This window comes from Oncorhynchus mykiss, chromosome 19, assembly GCF_013265735.2.
Source record: "Oncorhynchus mykiss isolate Arlee chromosome 19, USDA_OmykA_1.1, whole genome shotgun sequence".
NCBI lineage: Eukaryota > Metazoa > Chordata > Actinopteri > Salmoniformes > Salmonidae > Oncorhynchus > Oncorhynchus mykiss.
The window spans coordinates 8,476,598-8,490,479 of record NC_048583.1 but is presented as its reverse complement, the minus strand read 5'-3'; the positions used below and the strand labels follow the sequence as shown (position 1 = coordinate 8,490,479).

General features: G+C 43.4%; 1 protein-coding gene across 1 annotated transcript; it reads left to right on the top strand.

Moving 5' to 3' along the window:
• The first annotated feature begins 5,176 nt into the window (after window positions 1-5,176).
• LOC118941436 (beta-crystallin B1-like) lies at window positions 5,177-10,880 on the top strand. Its single transcript, XM_036954132.1, has 6 exons — window positions 5,177-5,242; window positions 5,915-6,009; window positions 7,299-7,417; window positions 7,783-7,915; window positions 8,553-8,695; window positions 9,895-10,880. The coding sequence occupies exons 2-6, from the start codon at window positions 5,920-5,922 to the stop codon at window positions 10,064-10,066; spliced, it is 657 nt and encodes a 218-aa protein (XP_036810027.1). The 5' UTR covers window positions 5,177-5,242; window positions 5,915-5,919; the 3' UTR covers window positions 10,067-10,880.
• The last annotated feature ends 3,002 nt before the right edge of the window (window positions 10,881-13,882 follow it).

Sequence of the window (13,882 nt, the reverse complement as noted above, 5' to 3'; positions counted from 1 at the left end):
ACAAAAAAATACAGTTTTATATCTTTATGTTTGAAGCCTGCAATGTGGCAAAAGGTCGCAAAGTTCAAGGGGGCCGAATACTTTCGCAAGGTACTGTAGGGGGTTAAAAAAATTATTGTGCACTAAAATAGGGAACAGGGTGCCATTTAGGATTCAGATAACTGTCTCTAGGCACAGTTCTAGGATCAGCTTACCCTCTCCATATTCTAAGCTGTATCAGTAGGAGGGAAATCATATAAACTGACCTTAGATCTAATTGGTCCTACTCTATGTCACAGAGTCGTGAAGTATTTTGTATATTTGGCATGTTGGTACAGTTCAGTGGTGTCTAACATGAGGCCTGCTACTTGATAATGTGTCATTAAATGGTTTTATCCAATGTAATTGGATTTAACATGAACATACAATTTAACATGAACATGTCCATGTTGGGGAGATGACAATTCACTCAATAGCTGTACATTTACTGACGATGCTACTTGGGCAGTGAGATGATTCATGTTGTGTACCTCACCAAAAGTAGGCCAACTATCTATAATAGGGATGTAGAAGTCACTTTACCTGCACTAAGGGGCCATTTCTGAGAAGTCAGGAAGAATATGTTTAAAAAAACAACCGCTGAAAAGCTGCATTGTTATGTTCTAACCCATTCACATGATGTTCTTGTTGGTGTAGCTACAATGACGAAATAACAGGGGGACTACCATAGACCATACTACCATACTACCATAGACCATACTACCATAGACCATACTACCATACTACTATACTACCATAGACCATAGACCATACTACCATACTACCATACTACCATACTACCATAGACCATACCACAATACTACCATACTACCATACTACCATACTACCATAGACCATAGACCATACTACCATACTACCATGCTACCATAGACCATACTACCATACTACCATACTACCATAGACCATACCACCATACTACCATACTACCATACTACCATAGACCATACCACCATACTACCATACTACTATACTACTATACTACCATACTACCATACTACCATACTACTATACTCCCATAGACCATACTACCATACTACCATACTACCATAGACCATACTACCATACTACCATACTACCATAGACCATACTACCATAGACCACACTACCATACTACCATAGACCATACTACCATACTACCATAGTACCATAGACCATACTACCATACTACCATAGACCATACTACCATACCACCATACTACCATACTACCATACTACCATAGACCATACTACCATAGACCATACTGCCATACTACCATACTACCATAGACCATACTACCATACTACTATAATACCATAGACCATACTACCATACTATCATAGACCATACTACCATAGACCATAGTGCCATACTACCATACTACCATAGACCACACTACCATACTACCATAGACCATACTACCATACTACCATAGACCAAACTACCATACTACCATTCTGCCATACTACCATAGGCCATACTACCATACTACCATAGACCAAACTACCATACTACCATAGACCAAACTACCATACTACCATACTACCATAGACCATACTACCATGCTACCATAGACCACACTACCATACTACCATAGACCATACTACCATACTACCATACTACCATAGACCATACTACCATACTACCATAGACCATACTACCATATTACCATAGACCATACTACCATAGACCATACCACCATACTACCATAGACCATACTACCATACTACCATAGACCATACTACCATACTACCATAGACCATAGACCACACTACCATACTACCATAGACCATATTACCATACTACCATACCACCATAGACCATACTGCCATACTACCATAGGCCATACTACCATACTACCATAGACCAAACTACCATACTACCATACTGCCATAGACCATACTACCATAGACCATACTACCATGCTGCCATGCTACCATAGACCACACTACCATACTAACATACTACCATAGACCATACTACCATACTACCATACTACCATACTACCACATACCATACTACCATACTACCATAGACCATACTGCCATACTACCATACTACCATAGACCATACTACCATAGGCCATACTACCATAGACCATACTACCATACTACCATATACCATACTACCATACTACCATAGACCATACTACCATACTACCATAGACCACACTACCATACTACCATAGACCATACTACCATACTACCATACCACCATAGACCATACTGCCATACTACCATAGGCCATACTACCATACTACCATACTGCCATAGACCATACTACCATAGACCATACTACCATGCTGCCATGCTACCATAGACCACACTACCATACTACCATACTACCATAGACCATACTACCATACTACCATAGACCATACTACCATAGACCATACTACCATAGACCATACTACCATAATACCATACTACCATACTACCACATACCATACTACCATACTACCATAGACCATACTGCTATACTACCATACTACCATAGACCATACCACCATACTACCATAGACCATACTACCATAGGCCATACTACCATAGACCATACTACCATACTACCATAGACCATACTACCATAGACCATACCACCATACTACCATAGACCATACTACCATAGACCATACTACCATACTACCATAGACCACACTGCCATACTACCATACACCATACTACCATACTACCATACCACCATAGACCATACTGCCATAATACCATAGGCCATACTACCATACTACCATAGACCAAACTACCATACTACCATACTGCCATAGACCATACTATCATAGACCATACTACCATGCTGCCATGCTACCATAGACCACAATACCATACTACCATACTACCATACTACCATAGACCATACTACCACAGACCATACTACCATACTACCATACTACCACATACCATACTACCATACTACCATACTACCACATACCATACTACCATACTACCATAGACCATACTACCATAGACCATACTACCATACTACCATACTACCACATACCATACTACCATACTACCATAGACCATACTACCATAGACCATACTACCATACTACCATATACCATACTACCATACTACCATAGACCATACTACCATATTACCATAGACCATACTACCATAGACCATACCACCATACTACCATAGACCATACTACCATACTACCATACTACCATAGACCATACTACCATACTGCCATAGACCGCACTGCCATACTACCATAGACCATACTACCATACTACCATACCACCATAGACCATACTGCCATACTACCATAGGCCATACTACCATACTACCATAGACCAAACTACCATACTACCATACTGCCATAGACCATACTACCATAGACCATACTACCATGCTGCCATGCTACCATAGACCACACTACCATACTACCATAGACCATACTACCATACTACCATAGACCATACTACCATAGACCATACTACCATAGACCATACTACCATACTACCATACTACCATACTACCACATACCATACTACCATACTACCGCGTACCATACTACCATACTACCATAGACCATACTACCATAGACCATACTACCATACTACCATATACCATACTACCATACTACCATACTACCATAGACCATACTACCATCGACCATACTACCATACCACCATACTACCATACTACCATACTACCACATACCATACTACCATAGACCATACTACCATAGACCATACTACCACAGACCATACTACCATACTACCATAGACCATACTACCATAGACCATACTACCATACTACCATATACCATACTACCATACTACCATGCTACCATAGGCCATACTACCATACTACCACATACCATACTACCATACTACCACAGACCATACTACCATACTACCATATACCATAGACCATACTACCATACTACCATAGACCATACTACCATACTACCGCACTACCATACTACTATACTACCATAGGCCATACTACCATACTACCACATACCATACTACCATACTACCACAGGCCATACTACCATACTACCATAGACCATAGACCATACTACCATACTACCATATACCATACTACCATACTACCACAGACCATACTACCATACTACCATACTACCATAGAACACATGATTTTCAAACATGTATCTCCTTGTCCATAAGACAACTGTATTATCCATCAAATATTATCAAATGAGATCCATCTATCGCTCTGCTCTCTCAACCAATCTCTCTCCAAACAGATGTTACCTCTAAGCACTGATCTAGGATCAAATGTCCCCACCCCAACACCAGTGTGTTGAGACATATGTGGATGTACTGTCATGTTTTTAAAATGGTATAAACTGCCTTAATTGTGTTGGACCACAGGAAGAGTAGCTGCTGCCTTGGCAGGAAGTAATTGGGATCCATAATAAATACAATTGCAAATACCAAGCATAACCTTTAGCTCGGATCTAGGATTTAGGGCCGTATTCATAACGCGTCTCAAAGTAGTGCTGATCTAGGATTTTTCCTGTTTTCCAGTTTTTCCTGTTAGATCATAATAAATAAGATTAGATGGACCGGGGGACCTGATCCTAGATCAGCACGCTTTATGAATATGGGAGTGAAACAGAAGCGGTAGAACCAAGGATGAATAAAACTGATGAGAAGGAATAAGGACTTCATGTATAGTGGAGGAAATGACAGTGTTCCATGAAAACACGTTCCTGATAACAACAGGTCCAAAATGATGTCCTATATTCATATTGTATTTTTTATTTGTTTTTAATCCCAGGCCCCCGTCCCCGCAGGAGGCATTTTGCCTTTTGGTAGGCCGTCATTGTAAATTACAGTTTGTTCTTAACTGACTTGCCTAGTTAAATAAATGTAAATAAATAAATAAACTTACAAAAGTTTAAAAACTTCTCAGACAGACCTGTGCATCATGACAACACTTCAATCACCAACTACCATACATATCTCCGTACTCATGCAGTAGTTACATCTCTCTCTCTCTCTCTCTCTCTCTCTCTCTCTCTCTCTCTCTCTCTCTCTCTCTCTCTCTCTCTCTCTCTCTCTCTCTTTGATGATGGGGGGATTTCTATTCTTCCCTGGCTGTGAGCTCAGCGGGTTTCTCTCTGTCACTCTAATCCCCCCTCTCTGGGCGCCAGCATATAAAAGGTCCGGGAGGGCCCTCTCCTCTCACACACTGACCGCCTGAGCCCACTCCTGTACCCACACACTGAGCAGAGGTAAGAGACGGGCACACAGAGATACAGAGAGATGGGGGATGAGGGAAAATGGGGGATGAGAGAGGGATAGATTAGGTATCTCAAACGTCAAATGCAAATACAGGTCACTCTTAAATGGCATCATAGTAATAGATAGACAGAACACATAAATAACTTATTTTCCTTCATTGACGTGTTTCTAGTTCCACAGGGATTGTTTAATACATCTGTAGGTTCTTGTTATCTATAATATCTGGTTGACTCTTTTACATTGGAGATTCATTTACTTTTTAAGTGGCCATGCTTTACATGGGCAAAACAACAACAACAACAACAAACTGTTCATTTCTGTTTTTACTGACGTTTGGATCGTAAGGGAACTCGAGGAAACATTTCAAGTGGCCAGTAGGGGTCATGTGGTCAAACCTCATCCAAGATGGCTACTCATGTTTTTCTGTTCCGTTGATCAGTTACAGGCTTTGCTAAGGAGCTAAGGAGTAAAGCAGGGGTACCGTCTACTGTCTAGAACACAGTACGTTTGGGTAAAAGTTGTAGACTTCAATGGGATAAAGTGGTAAATGAGCTGTGTCTGTTTAAACAGCATTAGACTTAGCAGCAGTGTGTTGAACCCTCGTACATTTATTTACCTCCTTTAATTTCCTTCCCTCCGTCATCCCTCTGTTTTTGTTCCAGTCATCATGTCTGGAGATAAGTCGAAATCTGCTTCCCAGACCGACGGCAAGGCCGCCCAGGGGAAGAGATCTGAGATGGGCATGAACGCCTACAAGGTAACACACCTGCATGCATATACACACGCACACACACACACACACACACACACACACACACACACACACACACACACACACACACACACACACACACACACACACACACACACACACACACACATGCACGCATTCACACACATACACACACAAACACATTCATGCATACACACACACACACACACATACACACACACATGCACGCACATACACACACACATGCACGCATTCACACACATACACACACAAACACATTCATGCACGCATTCACACACATACACACACAAACACATTCATGCATACACACACACACACGCACACACACACACACACACACACACATACACACACAAACACATTCATGCATACACACACGCACACACACACACACACATACACACACACATGCACGCACATACACACACACATGCACGCATTCACACACATACACACACAAACACATTCATGCACGCATTCACACACATACACACACAAACACATTCATGCATACACACACACACACACGCACACACACACACACACACACACACATACACACACAAACACATTCATGCATACACACACGCACACACACACACACACACACACACACACACACACACACACACACACATAATGTACGCATACAAAACCAGATGGCCACACATATATGTTATATAATTGTTGGTACTTTGACACTCGTACATAACTACTCACACACTGTTTCCACACAATGCCTGTAGTTGCCTGTGGTGGTAAGTCACAGTTGCCATAGCTATGTGTGTGTGGAGGCGTTCTAAGAGAATCACACAAGGACAGTGTCTGTGTCCAAAATGGCCCCCTATTTCCTATGTAGAGCACTACTTTTGACCAGAGCCCAAGTGCACTATATAGGGAATAGGGGACCATTTGCGATTCAAAAAGTGTTTGTTTTGTTACATTACACAGTTCAGCCTCAAAGAAAAAGATGTGAGAATTAAACTGTAATTTCTCTCTTTTTCCCAATCTCTTTTATCTTTCTCCTCTCTCTCTCTCTCTCTCTCTCTCTCGCACTCTCTCTTGCTCTTCCCCTCCCTCCCTCCCTCCCTCCCTCCCTCCCTCCCTCCCTCCCTCCCTCCCTCCCTCCCTCCCTCCCTCCCTCCCTCCCTCCCTCTACCTCTTTCTCTCTCTACCCCTCCCTCCCTCCCTCCCTCTCTCTCTCCCTCCCTCTCTCTCTCCCTCCCTCCCTCCCTCCCTCCCTCCCTCCCTCCCTCCCTCCCTCCCTCCCTCCCTCCCTCCCTCCATCTCAGATGTGCGTCTTCGACCAGGAGAACTTCCAGGGTCGCTGTATGGAGATCACCAATGAGTGCATGAACGTGTGTGACATGGGCATGGACAGGGTCCGCTCCCTGCGTGTCGACTGCGGGCCGTGAGTACCAGCCTGTCCCTCGACACACACACACACACCTCATTTGTGTCACACACACACACACCTCAGCTTCACCAACACACACCTAATTCCCACATGCACTTGTAGTGAAATATTTTCCTTACACTAACGTTACTATGACACACCCATACCTGTTTGTCAATCTAACACAAACTAACATTTATTCCTATCAAATGTTGCTGCAACCATGGTTCTCAATGTGTTTCTGCCTCTCTCTCTCCCCCAATCTCCACCCCCACCCTTACACCTCCCCCTCTATCCTCCCCCTCCCTTACCCCTCTTCCCCTCTCCCTCTCTCACTCCCTCTCTCTCCCCCCCTCTCTCCCCCTTTCTCCCTCTATCAGTTTTGTGGGTTATGAGCAGATGAACTTCTGTGGTGAGATGTTCATCCTGGAGAAGGGAGAGTACCCTCGCTGGGACTCCTGGAGCAACTGTCAGAAGAACGACTACCTGCTGTCCTTCAGGCCCGTCCGCATGGTATGTCACACACTCCTCCATTTGTCCCTCCCCATCACTCTGTCCTTCCATCTCTCCAGCACTACATCTCTGTCATTGGCCAGAATACATTTACATGCACGTATCTGATAGTCATGTATTTCTGCTGTTAGTAATCATCTCTCTTAACATCCATCCATATTCATCTATTCATTAGTTATCCATCCATCCATCCATCTACTCATTCATTCATCCATCCATCCATATTCGTTCATCCATTCATCTATTCATTCATCCATCCATCCATCCATCTACTCATTCATCCATTCATCCATCCATCCATATTCATTCATCTATTCATTCATTCATTTATCCATCCATCCATCCATCTACTCATCCATCCATCCATCCATCTACTCATTCATTCATTCATCCATCCATCCATCCATTCATCCATACATCCATCCATCCATCCATCCATCTACTCATTCATTCATCCATCCATCCATCCATCCATCCATCCATCCATCCATCCATCCATCCATCCATCCATCCATTAATTTATCCAAATTGATCAGTTCGGCCTGTTATCTGTTAGTTATGTTATGTTAGTTTTTAACTCCACCTCTCTCTCTCCCCCACCTCCCTCCCCTCTTTCCCCCTCTCTCCTCTCTCTCAGGACCCTGAGAAGCACAAGATCTGCCTGTTTGAGGTTGGAGAGTTCAAGGGTCGTAAGATGGAGATCATGGATGATGATGTTCCCTCTCTGTTCTCCTACGGATTCACCGATAGGGTCGGCAGCATCATGGTCAGCTGCGGAAGGTGAGTGGTCCTCGCTGCGGCAACAGGATACACCCACATCGCAGACAAACATGCCATTGGTCTATAGGATGAGATAGAGCAGGAAGTGGATGAGACAGTAATGTCATTATGACATAAACAACCAGGCATCACCAAACCTAGATACCTTAGATTGTTTGTAATTTATTGTACAAATGATTCATTCATTTCAAATGGCTGAGTCGTTCCACCGTTTCTATGTAAATAATAGAATTCAGAAACTGTTCCTAAAATAGTTTGGAATGACGAAAGTTTCCACAATAGTTTTAATTGTCATAGGGATTCCATTTAGAAGATCATTTAATATATAGGCTCTCTGTTTCCCTCTGGCTTCCTGTGTCTACATACTTCAAATAGAATCTAGTCTGCCTCTCAAATGGCACCCTATTCCCTTCATATGCACTATGGGTCCTGGTCAAAAGTAGTGTACTAAATAGGGAATAGGGCACCATTTGGGACGTATCCCTGAAGATCTGTGATTCACTTTCCGAAAGGCAGCAGGACTGATGTCAGGATGTCTTTCCTGTTTTAAACAGCCTCTTCAGAATCAGAACAAAGGGTTTTATATAGCACCGTGTGTTTGTGTGTGTTCGTTCATGTACATGTGTGTGTGTGTGTATCTGTGTGCATGTACATGTGTGTGTGTGTGTATCTGATGTGTTTGGCCCACAGTGAGTAGACAGGTTCCCCTCTAGTTGAAACATCAAACGGACAGACAGGTACCTGTGGCACAACAGGCAAAACGTGACAAACAGATCAATACCTCTATTTAACAAGACATCTCTCTCCCTCACAGCTCCCAGCTCCCCTGCCTGTTCCTCTGATGCTGTCGGCTTCTCATCTTTTCTCTCTGTCTCCATCAGTTCTCTCCCTGGGTTCTCACTTTCTTTTCTACTTTACTCTTCTTTGCTAATTTCTCTGCCTCTGTGTCCCTCCTGCCCTCTCTCTCTATCTCACACTATTGATTCTCTCTCTCCGTCTTTATTTCTCTGCCTCTGTTCATCTCTTCTTCATCCTCTCTCTTTCTCCCATCTATGTCCCTCTCTTCCCCCATTCCAGCCCTCATTCACTCAGCCCTTTCCAACTTCTCCTCTCTCTCCCATCTCTCTCCCATCTATCTCTCTCCCTCCATCCCTCCATCCCTCCACTCATCCCCCTTCTCCTCTGCTGTTTTCTTCCAGCTGGGTGGGTTACCAGTTCCCTGGATACCGTGGTTCCCAGTACCTCCTGGAGAAGGGTGAGTACCGGCACTTCAACGAGTTTGGTGCCCGGCACCCCCAGTTCCAGTCTGTGAGGCGTATCCGCGACATGCAGTGGCACCAGCACGGCTGCTACACCTTGTCCAGCAAGTGAGGGTCCCAGAGGGCGAGAAAGAGAGTGAGCGGAGGAGAGGCGGAGGAAGGGCACAGTAGAGGAGAAGGAGGAGGAGGGGGGAAGGCTAAAAGGGACAGGAAGAAAGCACCCTATCTATAGGAAGATAGAAAGCTCCCTCCATCCCTCCATCCGACCCCTCACCCCCCCCCCCCGGTGATCCTCTCCGTGGTTAAATCTTTTTTTTTAGAGCGAGGGAGAGAGCGAGGGATGGAGGGAGGTACTTGTTTTTTTCCCCCTCTTGAGACGACGCCCTCTACCTGTTTGAGAGATGTAAGACTTGTGGCGTACAGCCGCCCTGATTGGACAGATACGTCAACACCACAAAACAACAATGGATTCTAAGACTATTGACGTAAATAAACAACGACAACAACTCACAGATCAACAAAGACCAGAGGTGGTGGGTTGATAGGTAGATAGCTAGATATTCTCTCCATTTTTCTCTCTCTCTCTCTCCCCGTCTCTGTTATTTTCAGACCCCTCCCTTCCCCTCTCTCTCTCTCTTTTTCTCCCTCGCATAATTTACTTTTCATCCAACCATCCTGTTTCTCTTCAAACGTAAATTCAGCCCAAAACGAGACGACTAATGTGTCTCCTTTGACTCTGATCTATGGGGGTACGGATGTGTGTGTGGGTCTGTTGTCGTGGCTAGAAGAGGGAACGGTATCTAGGGTTCTAGACTTCTAGGATTCAAGGAAATGTGCGGCGTACCTCTGCCACAGTCACTGTAAAAGCTTGTCCTCAGACCCTGCACCCTCTTCTATCCTAACCCAAATAAAGAGACTAAACTTGACCTGATTTCTCCTCGGATTCTTCATTTAATCAAATGTTTATCTTGTGGTGGTGATTGTGTGACAGAGAGGAGATCCAGCAACTCTTAGAGGACAGTGGAAGTTCATAAGAAAGCTTCTTAATGGTTAAAAGCAAAACCAACGTGTTTTGTGTCTTGGACTTCATCAGGTTTTAGACAGAACAAATAATGAGCCTTTTATACATAGCAGCAATAGCAGTGGAGGGGTTCTTCATCTAGCTACAGTCTAGTTAGAATACAGTGGAGGGGTTCTTCATATAGCTACAGTCTAGTTAGAATACAGTGGAGGGGTTCTTCATCTAGCTACAGTCTAGTTAGACTACAGTGGAGGGGTTCTTCATATAGCTACAGTCTAGTTAGAATACAGTGGAGGGGTTCTTCATATAGCTACAGTCTAGTTAGAATACAGTGGAGGGGTTCTTCATCTAGCTACAGTCTAGGTAGAATACAGTGGAGGGGTTCTTCATATAGCTACAGTCTAGTTAGAATACAGTGGAGGGGTTCTTCATCTAGCTACAGTCTAGTTAGAATACAGTGGAGGGGTTCTTCATATAGCTACAGTCTAGTTAGAATACAGTGGAGGGGTTCTTCATCTAGCTACAGTCTAGTTAGAATACAGTGGAGGGGTTCTTCATACAGCTACAGTCTAGTTAGACTACAGTGGAGGGGTTCGTCATATAACTACAGTCTAGTTAGAATACAGTGGAGGGGTTCTTCATATAACTACAGTCTAGGTAGAATACAGTAGAGGGGTTATTCATATAGCTACAGTCTAGTTAGAGTACAGTGGAGGGGTTCTTCATATAGCTACAGTCTAGTTAGAATACAGTGGAGGGGTTCTTCATATAGCTACAGTCTAGTTAGAATACAGTGGAGGGGTTCTTCATCTAGCTACAGTCTAGTTAGAATACAGTGGAGGGGTTCTTCATCTAGCTACAGTCTAGTTAGAATACAGTGGACGGGTTCTTCATCTAGCTACAGTCTAGTTAGAATACAGTGGAGGGGTTCTTCATCTAGCTACAGTCTAGTTAGAATACAGTGGAGGGGTTCTTCATATAGCTACAGTCTAGTTAGAATACAGTGGAGGGGTTCTTCATCTAGCTACAGTCTAGTTAGAATACAGTGGAGGGGTTCTTCATCTAGCTACAGTCTAGTTAGAATACAGTGGAGGGGTTCTTCATATAGCTACAGTCTAGTTAGAATACAGTGGAGGGGTTCTTCATCTAGCTACAGTCTAGTTAGAATACAGTGGAGGGGTTCTTCATCTAGCTACAGTCTAGTTAGAATACAGTGGAGGGGTTCTTCATCTAGCTACAGTCTAGTTAGAATACAGTGGAGGGGTTCTTCATATAGCTACAGTCTAGTTAGAATACAGTGGAGGGGTTCTTCATATAGCTACAGTCTAGTTAGAATACAGTGGAGGGGTTCTTCATATAGCTACAGTCTAGTTAGAATACAGTGGAGGGGTTCTTCATCTAGCTACAGTCTAGTTAGAATACAGTGGAGGGGTTCTTCATATAGCTACAGTCTAGTTAGAATACAGTGGAGGGGTTCTTCATATAGCTACAGTCTAGTTAGAATACAGTGGAGGGGTTCTTCATATAGCTACAGTCTAGTTAGAATACAGTGGAGGGGTTCTTCATCTAGCTACAGTCTAGTTAGAATACAGTGGAGGGGTTCTTCATCTAGCTACAATCTAGTTAGAATACAGTGGAGGGGTTCTTCATATAGCTACAGTCTAGTTAGAATACAGTGGAGGGGTTCTTCATATAGCTACAGTCTAGTTAGAATACAGTGGAGGGGTTCTTCATCTAGCTACAGTCTAGTTAGAATACAGTGGAGGGGTTCTTCATATAGCTACAGTCTAGTTAGAGTACAGTGGAGGGGTTCTTCATCTAGCTACAGTCTAGTTAGAATACAGTGGAGGGGTTCTTCATCTAGCTACAGTCTAGTTAGAATACAGTGGAGGGGTTCTTCATCTAGCTACAGTCTAGTTAGACTACAGTGGAGGGGTTCTTCATATAGCTACAGTCTAGTTAGAATACAGTGGAGGGGTTCTTCATCTAGCTACAGTCTAGTTAGAATACAGTGGAGGGGTTCTTCATCTAGCTACAGTCTAGTTAGAATACAGTGGAGGGGTTCTTCATCTAGCTACAGTCTAGTTAGACTACAGTGGAGGGGTTCTTCATATAGCTACAGTCTAGTTAGAATACAGTGGAGGGGTTCTTCATACAGCTACAGTCTAGTTAGACTACAGTGGAGGGGTTCTTCATATAACTACAGTCTAGTTAGAATACATTGGAGGGGTTCTTCATACAGCTACAGTCTAGTTAGACTACAGTGGAGGGGTTCTTCATATAGCTACAGTCTAGTTAGAATACATTGGAGGGGTTCTTCATCTAGCTACAGTCTAGTTAGAATACAGTGGAGGGGTTCTTCATCTAGCTACAGTCTAGGTAGAATACAGTGGAGGGGTTCTTCATATAGCTACAGTCTAGTTAGAATACAGTGGAGGGGTTCTTCATCTAGCTACAGTCTAGTTAGAATACAGTGGAGGGGTTCTTCATCTAGCTACAGTCTAGTTAGACTACAGTGGAGGGGTTCTTCATATAGCTACAGTCTAGTTAGAATACAGTGGAGGGGTTCTTCATCTAGCTACAGTCTAGTTAGAATACAGTGGAGGGGTTCTTCATCTAGCTACAGTCTAGTTAGAATACAGTGGACGGGTTCTTCATCTAGCTACAGTCTAGTTAGAATACAGTGGAGGGGTTCTTTATCTAGCTACAGTCTAGTTAGAATACAGTGGAGGGGTTCTTCATATAGCTACAGTCTAGTTAGAATACAGTGGAGGGGTTCTTCATATAGCTACAGTCTAGTTAGAATACAGTGGACGGGTTCTTCATCTAGCTACAGTCTAGTTAGAATACAGTGGAGGGGTTCTTCATCTAGCTACAGTCTAGTTAGACTACAGTGGAGGGGTTCTT

What these genes read in the sequence shown, in the direction of transcription:
- LOC118941436 (XM_036954132.1), top strand. Translation starts at nt 5,920, where the DNA reads ATGTCTGGAGATAAGTCGAAATCTGCTTCCCAGACCGACGGCAAGGCC. An exon ending in CTGCGTGTCGACTGCGGGCC is followed by an intron (nt 7,418 to 7,782) that starts GTGAGTACCAGC and finishes TCCCTCTATCAG; the next exon opens with TTTTGTGGGTTATGAGCAGA. An exon ending in ATCATGGTCAGCTGCGGAAG is followed by an intron (nt 8,696 to 9,894) that starts GTGAGTGGTCCT and finishes GTTTTCTTCCAG; the next exon opens with CTGGGTGGGTTACCAGTTCC.